The sequence below is a fragment of the Haplochromis burtoni genome, unplaced genomic scaffold, assembly GCF_018398535.1.
Source record: "Haplochromis burtoni strain Fernald_Lab_line unplaced genomic scaffold, NCSU_Asbu1 Contig_553, whole genome shotgun sequence".
Lineage (NCBI taxonomy): Eukaryota > Metazoa > Chordata > Actinopteri > Cichliformes > Cichlidae > Haplochromis > Haplochromis burtoni.
In genome coordinates this window covers 242,148-258,705 of record NW_024582914.1, presented here as the reverse complement: position 1 = coordinate 258,705, position 16,558 = coordinate 242,148, and the positions used below count along the sequence as shown (strand labels likewise).

Sequence of the window (16,558 nt, the reverse complement as noted above, 5' to 3'; positions counted from 1 at the left end):
CACACACACACACACACACACACACACACACACACACACACACATAAAAACACACAAACACACCTTTGGAAACCTTTGTCCCTCAGCCAGAGCTGTGACCTTTGTACAGTGTGGCTACAGAGAGAGAGCAGCGTTAGGAGATCTGCTATCGAGCACAACTGATTTTTTTTTACCACTTCATTTAGATATCAGTGCGTTCATTGCGAGCATTTCTCAGACCTTAGCTGGCAACCTACACTCCCTTACACACCCACGTGCATGCTGCTCTGATAACCTGTCCATAACTCCAGGTTTCAAAAAAACTGTCCAGTACTCCACGATGAAGTTGGATCCCAGTTTAGAATTACTATCTTGCTTAAACAGGCGCACACAGTTTTCCCCTTTTAAAGTAGAACTTACATTGTTGCTATCAACTTCAGTAAAACTGCTCTGCTTTGTTTTAACTTTGAAATATGAGGAACTGATTTTACTTTGCGGCAGAATGAACAAAAATTCTTTCAATAGGTTCACTAAAAAATTATTATTATTTTTTATGTTACTATTGTGACCTTGAGGTGATGATGTGGATACACTACATCATGTGTGAAACTGATGGCAATTTAAAAAAAGGATATTTAATTTAATAAAGCAAATATAGATTAAATTGTTATTTATATTAAAAGACTGAAAAAGATCCAAACATACTGTAACAACTCTGTAACAATATAACAGCTTAAAAAAAAAAACTTTAATAGTGTTTATTTTTTCTTCCTTCCAAACAGTGTCCTTTATACTTGCACCATTTACATCATTCTTCATGTGTCTGCTCTGATCAGTACATCGTGGATGCAAGGTTCATGCAAATCTCCGTCAACATGATTTCTGAGATCTAATCAAAGCCCAGTGCTGCCATGTGAGGAGACCTGAACATCAGTCGGCGTTGGAGTTTAAACAGGTCAGTGATTAAATTTGGTCTATTTGACAAGAAAAGGCTTCTAATTTCATTAACTCCAATTAAAGCAGACTTTGTTTAACTCACACGGCAGAGGACACCTCCACTCTCCTAACCTTCTTTAGCTTTGTATGGAGGCAATTAAAGAATCCATCCCTAGATACACCTTGAAAACTGTCTCATATACTGATTTTTGTTCTTTGATTAATGGAAAGAAATGAAGAAATACTGAAACACACTGCTACACTAAACACTGTTGCCGGGTATTGTAAGCTGTGCAGACTGAAAAGTCCTTTTAGGGTAAATTTCACCTTGGTATGGCGCCAGGGAGGAAGGTAAATATGGGTCCATTGTAACATGGTAAAATAAATGAATAATAATATTGATCAGTAAATTCTTGTTGTTCTTGTTTCGGTGCATCATTTACAGTTAATGGCATGTTCAGCATAAGTAGACCAAGCAAGGAGTGAACAACAGGCCGTAAACAAAAGACCTGTTATTACACCTGAACAACAAAAAATAATTATATGTAACAAAGGACAAGACAAAAAATGAAAATAAAAAAATGACATGCTCAACTCCAAACAATAACAGTTAAATGTGTAAACAGTTTAATGGATGCTAAACCATCAAAAAGCCAAACTATTAATAAGAATTTCATCATTTATTGACTATAACCTGGTGTCTGTTTTGTTTTTCTTATTGCCATATGATATTAAATACATTATATGTGTAACTGTGAGTTCTGATAAATGGAAACAGAATGACTAAACAGAGGTGACTGACAGCAACAATAAATATAAAGTTTACTTATATTTATTAAAAAGATATCAAGAATTACAGTTTTGTCAGGAAAAAACAAGCAATGAATGACAACAAAGTCAACAAAACGGAGGAGCATTCAATAATAATAATAATAATAATAATAATAATAATAATAATAATAATAATAATAATAATAATAATAATAAAGCATGAACCTCGTGGATTATAATGCACGTGTCTGCTTCACTGAAAATGAATGGAGAAGTCCGTTTAGTGCGTGTGTGTGTGGTCCTGTGGTGGAGGTGTGAGTGGGTGGAGAGACCTTATCCATCATCTGATACCTTCAAGCTCTCCCGGTAAACTCCAGCCCCTAATGCAGGAAGTCATAAATATGACTCACTGATGCGTTCACGTGCTGCTCGATACTGGGGACAATCCCAAACATGCGCTCTAACCGCACAGGGGCTTTGTTGAGCTGCGCTGCAAAAGGAAACACAATTAAAGGAGTTCACATTTTACTAATAAATAAATACGTAAATAAAGTCAACGTGCGCGTTTTCTTTATATAAAGAAAGCTTTCATTTGTAAAAGAAAAACTGAGTGCTTTTAGGGTTTTACTAGAGACCAAACAAAGCACTGAAATACAGGTTTTTGCCTCATTATAAAAACCTGGCCAAGAAGAATGTTTTTTAACTGCATAATAATAGACAGGCGACAAAAACCCCCCTTAAAATAGTCCATTCAATAACGAGAATCAGTGTGTAGCAGCTACTTCACAAAAATTGTAACCTTGTAACCTAATCTTATTTTTCTTCTTTCATTTTGTATTTGTTTTTATTAAATTGAGTACTTTATACACATAAAAATGTATAAAAATTGAAAACACATTTCTGTAATAAAAATCGGACACCGTACTGACTTTGCTTGGCAGAAATACCCGATTTTGTTTCATTTCAAGTAAGAAGAAACTCGAAAGGTGTGTTCACGGAGGAATTGTGACATTTCCGACAGCCTTGAATGCAGCAGACCCTCGGCGCGGTGAGGAGGTGCTGCAGTTTCAAACGGACTTTATTCCGTCCTCGGGCTCAGTGCGCGAGGCTGACACGCGCTGCTGCACTAATAAGTTTTTACCCTGAAAAACATTTGCGGATTATTCTCGTGTTTTATTTCGTTTTCCCTCCTAGAGAAGTGCAACAGGTGCGGCAGAGGGGACACTTTTAAAAGTTTGAAAATAATGCTGCTGACGGAATCAACCAGGCCGAGAGGACACGACAAGTGGATTTTACGCACCGAGCTTCGTGCGCTGGAGACAGCCACACGTTTGTCGTACACCGGAGAACCGCTCTTTGCTCTGTTTGTTCACGTTGTCATGGACATTTTCTACTTCATGATGCCACTTTTTCTGGCGTCTGTGAATTATCGGAAGGAAACGGTGTAAAAACAAAACCAAAAAAACAACAACGACAACAACAACAAAATGTTAGAGGGTCGTTAAATTTAGTGGAACGTGACAGCCGGAGATGAACTTTCTCCGTAATGATTGCAGGAGCTCTGGTGAATGATTGACAGCTGCTCGCAGGATCAACTGGATTTACCGTCAGACTTCAGCTTATGCTTTAACCATTAAGAGGCTGTTTATGTCCTGATTTATCCACCAGAAGAAGAAAGTTCTCAGTCAGGTTTCTGAGATGACCATGCAGTAAAAGGACTCTTGTATTAGATTTCTTCGTTAAATGACTCCAAATGAATCGTTGTGAATTTTAATATTTATTTATGGCATCTACAGTGAGACACATGCCGTGGCCCCTCATAATGCTGCTGCTGCTGCTCCTCCACTCCCCTGGCTTCACATTAGGTGCTTCTAAGGATCTGGTGTGTGAGCCCATAACTGTGCCCATGTGTCGGGGCATTGGTTACAACCTGACCCACATGCCCAATCAGTTTAACCACGACACTCAGGAAGAGGTGGGCCTGGAGGTCCACCAGTTCTGGCCCCTGGTCCGGATTCGCTGCTCCCCGGACTTACTCTTCTTCCTGTGCAGCATGTACACACCAATCTGCCTGCCAGACTACCGCAAGCCGCTCCCACCCTGCCGCTCGGTGTGTGAACGAGCCAAACGGGGCTGCTCGCCTCTCATGAGTCAGTATGGCTTTGAGTGGCCCGAGAGGATGAGCTGTGAGCAGCTGCCACAGCTAGGGGACGAGACCCTGTGCATGGACCAGAACAGCAGCGAGACCACCACCCTGGCTCCCCCGTTCCCCAAGCCCACCCCTAAGGGCAGGACTAGACCGCCGAGCCCCCCGCAGTGCGACAGGGAGTGCCGCTGCAGAGAGCCGCTGATCCCCATCATGAGGGAGTCTCACAGCCTGTATGGCCGGGTCCAGACTGGCCCACAGCTCAACTGTGCCCAGCCCTGCCACCTGCCTTTCTTCTCGTCAGATGAGCACGCCTTTACTAGCTTCTGGGTGGGACTGTGGTCGGTGCTGTGCTTCATCTCCACCTTGACAACCGTTGCCACCTTTCTCATTGACATGGAACGCTTCAAGTACCCAGAGAGGCCCATCATCTTCCTGGCTGCCTGCTACCTCTTTGTCTCCTTGGGTTACATCATCCGGCTGGTGGCAGGTCACGAGCGAGTGGCGTGTGGCGCCAGCGGCGACCACCTACACATCCTCTACGACACCAACGGCCCCGCTCTCTGCACCCTCGTCTTCTTGCTGGTGTACTTCTTCGGCATGGCCAGCTCCATCTGGTGGGTGGTGCTGTCCTTCACCTGGTTTCTGGCCGCAGGGATGAAGTGGGGCAGCGAGGCTATCGCGGGATACTCACAGTATTTCCACCTCGCCGCTTGGCTCATCCCCAGCGTCAAGACCATCGTGGTGCTGGCTCTCAGCTCTGTGGATGGGGACCCTGTGGCTGGAATCTGCTATGTGGGGAACCAGAGTCTGGAGAATCTGAGGGGATTTGTGCTCGCACCTCTTGTGGTTTACCTCTTCACCGGATCGCTTTTCTTACTCGCCGGCTTCGTTTCTCTGTTCCGCATCAGGAGCATCATCAAGCAAGGTGGCACCAAGACGGACAAACTGGAGAGGCTGATGATTCGCATCGGGCTCTTTACGGTGCTGTACACTGTCCCCGCCACTATTGTGGTGGCCTGCCTGGTGTATGAGCAGCACTACCGGCCCGGCTGGGAGCGAGCTTCGGCCTGCCTCTGCCCGTCCGAACGCCAGCGCTTGGGACTAGGCCCAGACTACGCCGTCTTCATGCTCAAATATTTCATGTGCTTAGTGGTGGGCATCACCTCAGGAGTCTGGATTTGGTCGGGAAAAACTTTAGAGTCCTGGAGGAGGTTTGTGGCTCGACGCTGTCCCTGTTGGCCACAGAAAGCCACCGCTCCACCCTCAATGTACAGTGAGGCCAGTACTGCTTTAACTGGACATACTGGAACTGGGCTGACATCAGGGATCTACCATAAAGCTGTTCCGCCTCATATATGAGCTTTTAAGAGGACTCGTGTACAGCCACATCTCCCAGTATCCAAACACAGACTGGGATTGTGGACATATATCATAACTGTGAGCTATAACTGCTTTCCTTGGACGTAGAGCTCAAACCTTTGGCTGAACTTGACTGTCACTGAGGAACTAACCTTTGAGTTAAATGGATCCATAATGGAGTCCCACATGCTTCTCCTCATCCTGAGCACTGACAGAGAGAGAGAGAAAAAACCACATATTTATTTATGTATATATTGTACAAATATTTGGTGTTTAAAAAAAAAAAGATAACATGCCATATATTTAGTTTCTAACCAGCTGATGCCACTGCCACAATCGTAAGTGTAAGACGCCAGAAAAACAAATCAGATTTGAGCTGTATACACTCGTGTATAAATGTCAGTGTCTGAGTGAATTGTTTTGTATGGTTACAAACTGAAGGTGGGAAAAGGTCCTTATTATGTTGCTTTTTCCCAAAACCAGAGATGAAATTCTTTGAAAGTCTTTTTCTCATTTTAACTGTCTCATTAAATCACTAAAGTTTCTGTGGGGGGGAATCTAGTTTTGTTCATGTATTGTGAACCAATGCACAATTTTTATGTTAAAGATACAGGATGAAACTTCAGCCCCATCTGCTGGTTCAAAGGGGACCTGCTCACCCCCCACCTCACCCCCAACAGATGAACATTAGACCACAGACCCATCTGAATTTTGTTCTTAGCTGTTGAAAAACATTAATAGCATAAATGACCAATTAATGATTATTCTGTGGTGCCCTGACCTCAGCTCAGTGACCTCTAGAGGTCCTTGGACCTCACTTTGAGAACCACAAAGTGATTTTTATAGCAGTATTTTGCCAGAACAAACAGATGTTAGGGTTAGACTCTGTACAGTAAAGGTCACCTTAGACTCTGGAAAACTGAACTAGCCACATTTAACAAATAACCAAGACATAGTTTAATCCATAGTTTAAATCTATAGAAGTAAAAAGTAACAATTTAAATTTTCCCAGGTTGTTATTTATCTTGTTCTGTTTGGGATTTGGACTGCTGGATGAAGAAAACAAGCACTTTGAAAAATCTTCTTTTTGAACAATGTCACAATTTAAAAGCTCTTTTGCTTAATAGTTCATTAACTGAGGAACTTAGAATGTACCTGTATTTTGAGTTTTTCTCATGTAAGTAAGAACCAAACTCTCCTATGTTGCATGGATCTGTGGTCTAATGTAAGTTATCTGTTTGACAACTTGATAAAAACTGACTTTCAGAAGTCACACTCACTGCACGGTGTACAGTTTACCCAGAAAAGTGTGCGTGTGTGGAGGGTGGGGATGGGAGAGAGAGACAGAGAGTGCTAAAGACAACAAAATGAATGACGGTGGAGGAGTACAACATGAAATCCGTCTCAGTGCAGAGTGCTGCAGCGCTAATGCAGAACTGACTGGACCTGTGACGTTCTGTAATATTTCCATTCATTGTTGATGGTCATTTGTGTTGTTTAGATTACCGTGTGTCCCAAATGCTAGATAGCTCTAATTTATTAGTCTGATGTGTGTGAAGGAAATGATTGTATGAGTGATGATGAATGCCAAAAAAAAGAAATGCTCCTAAAACTGATGTGTAGATTAAAGAGTACATGTTGGGGTTTTTTCAGTTTTTACATTGACAGACCTCCTCAAAGGACGTTGATAAAATACTGTAGATTTTGATTCATGTTGTGGAATTAAAAGTGTTGGATCTTGAACGTTGTGCACTGCTTTTTGACTGTGTATGAAGCCCTAAAACATTAACTGACTGCTGAAGAGTGCGCACGAGAGCGCAAAGTTCAACTAGGAAGAAATTAGTTGTTCAGTAACCTGATTTGGAAGTTCTTGCATTCACTAATAATGGCAGTATAGTGGATGTGTAACCATTTGCTGCCCTGTTTATGACAAATTTGTGGAAATACACAACTATTCTACGAAGTCTCACCTACTTCCTGCAAGAGGGTTTCCTTGAATAGATTGCTGATCTCTTGGAATGTGTTGTCACATTGTAGCACCACCCTACATCGTTAAACGTCACAACAAGACACCTATTCATTCTTCATTCATTCCTTCAGCCAGACATATATGTAAATATCAGATGCATGCGAGTAATTGTTACTGATAGCAAGCTGAAAATGCAGCACTTGACCTGAGGGACATTAGAATTTAACAGAAAAATAATGAAGTCCAATGTGTTAGAAGTAAACCATGTGTGGTTTGATGTGGCTTAGATACAGTGTTACAACAGTATTCAATGTATAATCAGGTACTTTTTGGGGGGTGAAAATAACTTTAGAGACAATACAGTTGACGGGAATGTCTCTCTTTAAATAATCCAGGAAGCTATCAGCTGACTAAAAGCAAGATACTGTACTATTGCTATTGTATAAATAAATCTACTATTGTATGAATTCTATCTGTTCACTTTCAATATGCACACAGTCCTCTTACACACACTGAAAGCATTTAGGCATGTAGACATGGTCAAGACCACCTACAGTTTAAAGCAACAGTAACTTCCATAACTGCTCATTACAGCGAAGGTGTGCAGAAGAGCAGCTTTCAACCTTGTAGGAGATGGGCTACAGTGGCAGAAGACCACACCAGATATCACTGCTGTCAGCTAAGAACAGGAAACTGAGGTTATGATTTATATGGATTACCAAAATTGGACAATTGCAAAATTAGGATAGTAGGGTCAGAACATAAACATGAAAGCATGGATCAGTCCTGCCTTGTATAAGAGGTTCAGGCTACTGGTGGTGTAATAGTGTAAGAAATTTATTTTCTTGGCACACTTTGGGTCCTTTACTGTCAACTGAGCATTGTTTAAATGCTGCAGCCTATCTGAGTATTGCTGATGAGCAAATCCATCTTATCCCACACCACATCACAAAAATCAAATCTCAGAACTGGTTTGTTGAACATCACATCACGGTAATCAAATGGCCTCCACAGTCACTGGATGTCAGTCCAACAGAGCACCTTTGGGATGCGGTGGTACAGGAGATTCACATCATGGATGTTCAGCTGACAGATCTACAGCAACCCTGTGATGCTGTCATGTCAACATGGACCAAAATTTCTGAAGAATGTTTCCAGCACCTTGTTGAATCTTTGCTATGTGGAATTCAGACAATTCTAAAGACAAAAGGGTCCAAACTGGTAGTAGTACTTTAGTGTCAAGTGAGTGTATATTGTTATGCTACTGAAAGCAACAAAGGATAGATTCAAAAGATGCATTTAACAAACTTTTGCCTATACTTGCAGTACAGTTAACAGAAATTTGCAGAAAACAAGTGCTTTCATATGATCTTTAGACATTTATGCAATCAGAATGATTTATCTAACTCAAGAAAAACTTGTTTCAATTTCACCACTGACAAAAAGAGCCTCATATATATGTTTAAAATTTGAACTGCTTCCTTAAAAAAAAAAAAAAAAAAAAAAAAAAGTAGATAAACTGCTTAAACTGGTTTACAATTCAACCATGTAGCCACACCTGTTTCTCAGTGTACTCCTAGTGCGAAGTATCAGCTCTACTTTGGACTGCTTGCGTTCTGTGTGACGGTTAAAATCAAATTAAAATGTATTTATATAGCACATATTAAAAACAACAAAGTTGACCATAGTGCTTCACAGTCAGTAAAAGCATGAAACAATTAAAACAAAACAATAAGAAAACAGGGCAGGAAACCATAGGTGACAGCAGAACAAGCCAGATAACAGCCAACTAGTTAGAATCAAAAACCAAAGTACAAAGATATGTTTTAACACATGATTTAAAAGACTGGATAGAATCAGCAGTACGAATATGAACAGGGAGGTTATTCCAGAGTCTGGGTGCTACCGTTGCAAAGGCTCGGTCACACCTAGGTTGTGCTAGGAGCATCTGATTGGAAGATCTTAGTGCTCTATTGGGATTGTACAAATGGAGGAGTTCGGAAAGATAGCTGGGCGCCAAATTATTTATAATTTTAAAAGTGAACAAAAGAATTTTAAAATCTATGTATTTAACAGGGAGCCAATGTAAGTTGGCTAAAATTGGAGTGATGTGTTCATAGGTTCTAGTACCTGTTAAGAGACATGCAGCTGCATGTCTGTAAAAACCAAGGAATTACAATATGAGCGATTCTCTGATTCCCTCACAACTGTGGGCTGTTTTTGATTTAGATATCATAATGCCAGCTAAGGTTAATGAATGGCGCATGTTGTGTTTTTCTAATATTCGGCTATAACACAGTGTTTAAACTGAACTCTGGGAAGTCAGGCTCAATATTCTCAACAATGTTTAGAACTTAGCTGATCGTAAAGACACAATATAAAAGACAATAAACCACATTTGTTACATGATTAGTGTTTATTTAAAATACTCCATCTGCAAATGTTTTTTTTTTTCTCAATTAAAAACAAGACAAACTTCACAGCTAGAAGCCTACATAGTAAGCAAAAGAGAAGGGGAGCATCCATCAGTTTGTTTTCCCCCTCAGTATCTGTGTAGTGTGTTCCAAACCTTAGCCTGGATGGGTCCTTGGACAAGAACAACACTGGTGATCTGATGGGGGGCGGGGCGGTGGGAATGAGGATCTAAGGAACTTAATACTGAGGCTGACCTGCATATACCCAACTTCCATATGGAGCCATTAATTTTCAAATACTGATCCAGAGTCAGTAAACAGCCTTGTTTGATCACCCGTGGTATACACAACTTAACACCAAATTGCAAATGGCACTCCTGATTTTGCTGTCACAAAACAGCTGACTGAGAAGACGTCAGCCAGCTCCCACACAGTGATAACAGCTCAGTGTCTTGTAATATGAGACATGGTGGATGTTCAATCCTGATGGACAGAAAAATGTACTCAAAACATATCGACAGTAAACATGTCTGAGTTACAGTCGCCACAGTAACTTCTGGTATTAAATCTAATTTACAACAAAGATCATTTTACATTTTTTTGTGGCTAAAGGAAAAAAAAGATACATTTGGTGAAAGTTTATATTTATATACTGTTAAGGAATCCCAGGAAATGACCAACCAACATTAACTTCACTATGCTATAGCACTCAAGCATGATTTCAATCTTCATTAACAAAAAAACCAAAAAAAACCAAAACAAAACAATTCGCCACATCTGAACAATCTAACATTTGCTGGTTTTGGTCTTTCGTGGAATACGGTGACAGTAACAACAAATATAACTCACCACTCTGTTCATCCTTTAAGGCTGCATGAAGTAATTCAAACACTTTTGTAGAAAAGAAAAAAACAGAAACTAAAGTGTATTTCAGACAGATGATGAACTCAATCATTCATGTTCAATGTGTTCTCTCAGAAGTGATAGACATGACAAATAAATAAAGGACTTGTAAAAACAACAGTCAAATGATAATGCTTCAGATAAGGTAAACACCTTTAATTTAACAATCACGCACGTCTACAGCTGTAATGTAAATTACCGTGTGGACAGGTCATACAGTGGCGGTTTGTCCTTGCCTGATAACTCTGTGGGTAATGCTTTCTGGGGTTGGCTGTGGGTTAGCTGAACTTTGGAGGTCAGAGGGCAGCAGTCTATGAGAGCACAGCATTGGAGCGTCGTATACCTATCAGGTTGTCTGCGCTGAGAGATCGCCTCATTGCGGCTCGACTGAGGTCCTTGTACTTGTCTTCACATAGTCTTGAAATGGCCTGGAGGGGCATTATCAAAGCACAATTACTCAAAAGTCACACACAGATGGACTAGATAATTTTGATTTAACCAGGTGGTTTGAATTAAAGGTATCTAATGATTAGTAAATGATAAAACAGCCTTTGTTGCACTTTAAAAATCCAGGTCATGAGCAAAAAAGCTACATACCGTATTTTCACGACCATAAGGCGCACTTAAAAGTCTTAGATTTTCTTCAAAAAGTGCGGCGCACCCTATAGCGCGGTGCGCCCTATGTGTTGTAAGGAGGACGTAGTAGAGAACACCATGAGAACGTTAAAGGGTGAAGTGTGGGCGTTGATCGTATATACCGGGACAATCGCACATACCTGTATAAAAGAACAGGTATGTGCATTATGCAGGACATCGTTGTTTTAACAACCCTGAAAATGGCAAAGAGACACGCTTACGAAGCACAGTTTAAACTGAAGGCCATCAGCTACGCGGAGGAACATGGAAATCGAGCAGCGGCGAGAGAATTTAAGATTAACGAATCGATGGTTCGCAAATGGAGGAAGCTGGAAAACAAGCTCCGGCAGGTCAAGAAAACGCAGCTGAGTTTCCGCGGACATAAGGCGAGGTGGCCGAGTTGGAGGAAAGACTCGAGCGGTGGATCATCGAGCAAAGAACGAGCGGGAGAAGCGTTTCGACGGTCACCATTCGGCTAAAAGCAGTTTCACTTTCACTTTTTATGAAACGGTGCCATTTTTCCATCCGGACCAGGACTACGGTAGCGCAGCAACTTCCAGCGGATTATAAGGAAAAGCTGGCCATCTTCCGCTCCTACTGCAGCAAACACATCGGCGACAAAAACATCCAGCCCAGCCACATCACAAACATGGACCAGGTCCCGCTCACTTTTGACATCCCGGTGAGTCACACTGTGGAGAAGAAGGGGACCAGCACGGTAGCGATACGCACAACGGGGTATGAAAAGTCTTCTTTTACTGTTGTGCTTGGCTGCCATGCTAATGGACAGAAACTGCCGCCTATGGTGATTTTTAAGACGAAAGACTTTGCCTAAAGAGAAGTTTCCAGCAGGAATCATCATTAAGGCAAATGAAAAGGGCTGGATGGATGAGGAAATGATGAAAGAGTGGCTGAGGGAGGTGTATGTAAGGAGACCAGGTGGTTTTTTCCACGCATCACCATCGCTGTTGATCTGTGACTCTATGCGTGCCCATCTCACAGCCGATGTGAAAAAACTTGTGAAGCAAATGAACTGTGAGCTTGCTGTCATTCCGGGAGGCCTGACAAAGGAACTCCAACCGCTGGACATCGGTGTGAACCGCCCGTTCAAAGTAAGGCTGCGAGCGGCCTGGGAGCGATGGATGACCGATGGAGACCACAGTTTCACTAAGAGTGGAAGGCAGCGCCGGGCGAGTTACGCCACAATTTGCCAATGGATTGTAGATGCTTGGGCTAACATGTCTGCTGGCACTGTTGTTCGAGCTTTCGCAAAAGCCGGCATCGTTTCCGAGGAGCCGCACGGCACGGAAAGTGACTCTGACGGTGAAGACAGTGAACCTGGCATGTTTGATGGAGATTTAGCGCAGCTGTTCAATTCAGACACAGAGGATGAGGACTTCGATGGGTTTGATTGATGATAAAAATGTGAGTACCAAACTTTGTTTTGCTCCTGCTTTATTTTTAAATACGCACACTTGTATGCTTGTGTGTTGTTGATGATGACGATTACCGGCAATAGAAATGTGAGTAAGGTACCGAACTCAGGTTTGCTCCCGCTTTATTTTTAAATACGCATACGGTACTTGTATGCGCCCTATGGTCCAGTGCGCCTTATGTGTGTGTTAAATACAGTAATGGCACACATAACTGAGACTGCGCCTTTTAGTACAGTGCGTCTTATGGTCGTGAAAATACGGTAAGAAATTTCTCAGACTGTTTTCAGAGGGTGGTTCTTCCTACTGTACTAATCACTAACACTTTTATTAGTTCAATTAAATCCTGCTTGTAAATCGTGCCATAGAAACAGTTGCCAAAATAAAGAGCCTTTAACTTGAGAATACAGAGTATCCAACAGCAACTCCTAATCTGAGGCAGCGTTAGATGAGTATTACAGACGGATGTTCTGTAGTCTCTGGAAGGAAGCTTACCTCTAGTTTCTGGGCACGCTGGTTGTTGAGGGGTTCCAGTGGGAAACTGAGGTTGTTGTCATCGGCCAGCTGTCGCAGGTCAAAGTAGTACTTGGCGTAGACGCTGGCCGGCACATTGATGTTAAATTGCAGAAGTTCCAGGAAGTGGCGCTCCATCTCATTCCTAGAGATCAGGAAGACACCTTAGGGTTATTCCCAACAGTCAAAACCTGGGACGTAATTTGGACTGTAAGGTATGAATGTGTGTAAAAAAAATAGAGCCCATTTTTTCCCTAGGAAAGAACAGCCTAGTCAACCAGTCTCAAAGTTAAAAAAAGAATTGCATTTTACATAATTTGTGACATGGTAGGAGACATTTGAAAAGATTTATCAGAATCACACTTGTTTTTGCAAACTGCTTTTTGAAACTTCAAGCGGCTGGTTATGGATAGAGGTGGGCGTACTGATTCAAATATTAATAGTACTGTTGCTATTGCTGGTGGTTTTGGTATTGAATAGATACTCTGTGTCGCTTAAGTTCAGTATGTATCAACTGAATTGAGGTTTGTTTTTTTTGTTTTTTTTTTAAAATTGTAATATAATAAAGAAAAACAAAATCACAACTTATTAACCATGACAAATGTCTATTTTTTGTGTGGACTATCATGTTTATGTTATTTGTAGACTATAGCACATCTAAACAGCAGAAGCTGACAGAAGTGCTTTAAAGACAGACACATTTAAAATTCATGAAAAACTTCAGTGTGCTGTCGTTTTGATTTTTTTAATTATTGTGAAAACTGAAAATCTGTTATTTAGTGATCATTACAATTATGTTGAGAATTCACAAAAACGATGATGATTCATCCCAGAACTCATGACACGGTCTCTTCATTACATAAGCTGCCTTTATTGTATTATTGCAGCATGGTAGCACGGTGGTTAGCACTGTTGCCGCACAGCAAGAACGTCCTGAGTTCAATTCCACCATCATGCCGGGGTCTTTCTGTGTGGAGTTTGCATGTTCTCTCCGGGTACTCCGGCTTCCTCCCACCATCCAAAGACATGCAGCTTATGGGGATGGGTTAATTGATTAATCCAAATTGTCCATAGGTGTGAATGTGAGTGCGAATGGTTGTCTGTCCCTATGTGTTAGCCCTGCGGCAGACTGGCAGCCTGTCCAGGGTGTACCCTGCCTCTCGCCCTATGACAGCTGGAATAGGCTCCAGCGACCCTGAAAAGGATAAGTGGAAGCGGATGGATGGATGGTACTGGCCCTGTATTTAGATGGTATCGGATCAATATTAAAATTTGCAGTATCACACAGCACTAGTTGTTGCGACAGCCTTGATTAGTAGCAGGTGGATGAGTAATATTTTGAAGTAAATAGTCAACTACAGTTAAGGGAATATTTAGCTTAGACAATTTCTCCTGCAAGCACAACATCTAAAATTTCCTAGTATACAATATATTTTTAGTGAAAAGCTACTGTAAACTAATCCCCCAAAACAACCACTGCAAAAGTTCCTTTTTGTACTTGTTCACAGAAAAGGGGACCAGGGTCCAACTGACAGGTAAGAAACAACTTCTCAACAAGACATTTTGATGAGTTCTGCTCGTTTAGCAAGCAGCAGTGAAGACGACATGATTTGAAGAAAAAAGCAGACAGGACAAACCTCTCTCTACACAAACTTTTATATTCAGTCACTTTCAGCTTTAAAACTCATCTCTCAGAAGATGGAATCTGATATATCTTTATAAAGGTCTCACACTCACACGTGGGTAATCAGACATCCAGGCACTTAGCTGGAGTATCACAGCTCATCCTTTTCAAGACTACAACCTCCATCATCCTTCCTCATCATCACAGTCACGAGTAAAATCTAAGGGAGGTGGTCGCCAAGGAGACAGCATCCAGGATGCTTTGTTGGTCAGCAAAGGTGGTGAGAGCGAGTGTGTGAGTGTGTGTGTGATGTCTGGTCTCCCGGGGCAACTAATGGAGCGGGCGAGAGCCAGGACCATTATGTAGAAGCAGTGAGAGCACTTGAGACCCTCCTCTCCATTTCTCTCCATCTCTGTTTCTCTCTCTCCCTCTACTCCTCTTCCCATCCCTCCATCCAGACCGGGCCGGGATCACAAAGACACTTCAGAGGAAGCAATGAAAACAGGGCACAGACAGGGTAGGTCAGACGTATGAGAGGGATGGGGGCTCGCAGAGAGAGCGCACACGCATCTTTCCAAATCACAAAAAAACAAGGAGGCACTTTCGACCTCTTTCACAAACACACACATATGAGCGCGCACACACACACGAAAAGCAATTGTAGGAAATAAAGACTGGGTCTTCCAAGTGCAGCCTCTCGACTCTTATAGCCTGACAGACAGCACAGATTGCTGTGGCTTCTCTCCATCCCCGTATTTCATCAGTCTGCTTTAAGTGCATCCTTGTTGATGTATTCCTTTTATTTATTTATTTATTGGTGATGATGGTAGTGGGGCGGATTGAGCATTATTAACAAACAATTTTCCTAGCCGGACAGCAAAAAACAAATAAATAAATTATTAAATCAACACATTTCTTCATTTTCTCATTGCATGTGCGTTTCCTGGAGCTTTCCCCACCTGAACATGCCAACAACCCACATTTTGGCACCCCAGAGTTCACCAAGAACAAACCCAAACAAGTACCCAATAAAGATTTTGGGTACTTGTATGTTCTCTCAACCTCTCAAACAGACCCGAGGATATTTGGAACAATGTTGATTCAGTGACAGCGGCATCTCTTTCCAAACCCAAAGGGGGAAATCAGCTTTGTACACAGGCTGAGTGCCACGGCCTTAGGAGGTGCTAAATGGGGACTGTGCTCTTCTTCCTAGCTGGATTTTTCAAACATTTTCTCTCAAATTTAAGTGAAATGTCACAATTATGTTTCAGAAGCGATGTTCTGAAATTGTGCATCATATTCAAGCTTCTACCCACATCTTCTCTGGCTTTTCATTCCACTTACAAGTGCTTGAAACAGCTATTACCACATTTCATTTCTAGCATGTCTGCTAGCAAACTAGTTTTGACTGAATGCACTCTGATCGTGGTGCTTCACACGGGCCTGCAAGATACCAGTACAGCAGAATGAAAAGACTGTTTGGTTCCACAGTCGGTATGCTGTTTGATCAGTCAGTACCAGCAAAACAAGGATTTCCTTGTTTTGCTGGTACTGGAGTGAATAATAACAATTCACTCCTTCATTTGAATTGTTATTATTTTAAACCCTTGAGTAAGATTTGCCTTGATATGTGTACTTAAAGCACTAAATCTGCTTTACATTCTTGGTAATATTTGACATTACTATTTTAACATGTATTTTCTGAACAAGTTGACTGATCTTCTCTACAGAAATTAGAGTTCACCAAGGATGTGACTACCGTATTTTCACGACCGCGCGCGCCCTATAGCGCAGTGCGCCCTGTGTGTTGTAAGGAGGACGTAGTAGAGAACACCATGAGAACGCTAAAGGGTGAAGTGTGGGCGCAACCCT

General features: G+C 41.8%; 2 protein-coding genes across 2 annotated transcripts in view; one reads left to right on the top strand and one right to left on the bottom strand.

The window, feature by feature from the left end:
* The first annotated feature begins 2,750 nt into the window (after nucleotides 1-2,750).
* LOC102307304 (frizzled-5) lies at nucleotides 2,751-6,937 on the top strand. The gene has a single exon (XM_005947828.3). It carries the CDS (start codon nucleotides 3,470-3,472, stop codon nucleotides 5,192-5,194), a length of 1,725 nt encoding a protein of 574 aa, XP_005947890.1. The 5' UTR covers nucleotides 2,751-3,469; the 3' UTR covers nucleotides 5,195-6,937.
* A 3,677-nt stretch (nucleotides 6,938-10,614) lies between these two features.
* The window catches only part of ccnyl1 (cyclin Y-like 1), a 13,920-nt gene continuing 7,976 nt past the window's right edge, over nucleotides 10,615-16,558 (bottom strand). Inside the window, exons 9-10 of the mRNA XM_005947829.2 lie at nucleotides 13,045-13,207; nucleotides 10,615-10,908 (exon numbers count right to left, since the gene is read on the bottom strand). Of these exons, the coding sequence (XP_005947891.1) occupies nucleotides 10,792-10,908; nucleotides 13,045-13,207 (280 nt within the window). The 3' untranslated portion in view covers nucleotides 10,615-10,791. The remainder of the gene's footprint in view (nucleotides 10,909-13,044; nucleotides 13,208-16,558) is intronic.

What these genes read in the sequence shown, in the direction of transcription:
- LOC102307304 (XM_005947828.3), top strand. Translation starts at nt 3,470, where the DNA reads ATGGCATCTACAGTGAGACACATGCCGTGGCCCCTCATAATGCTGCTG.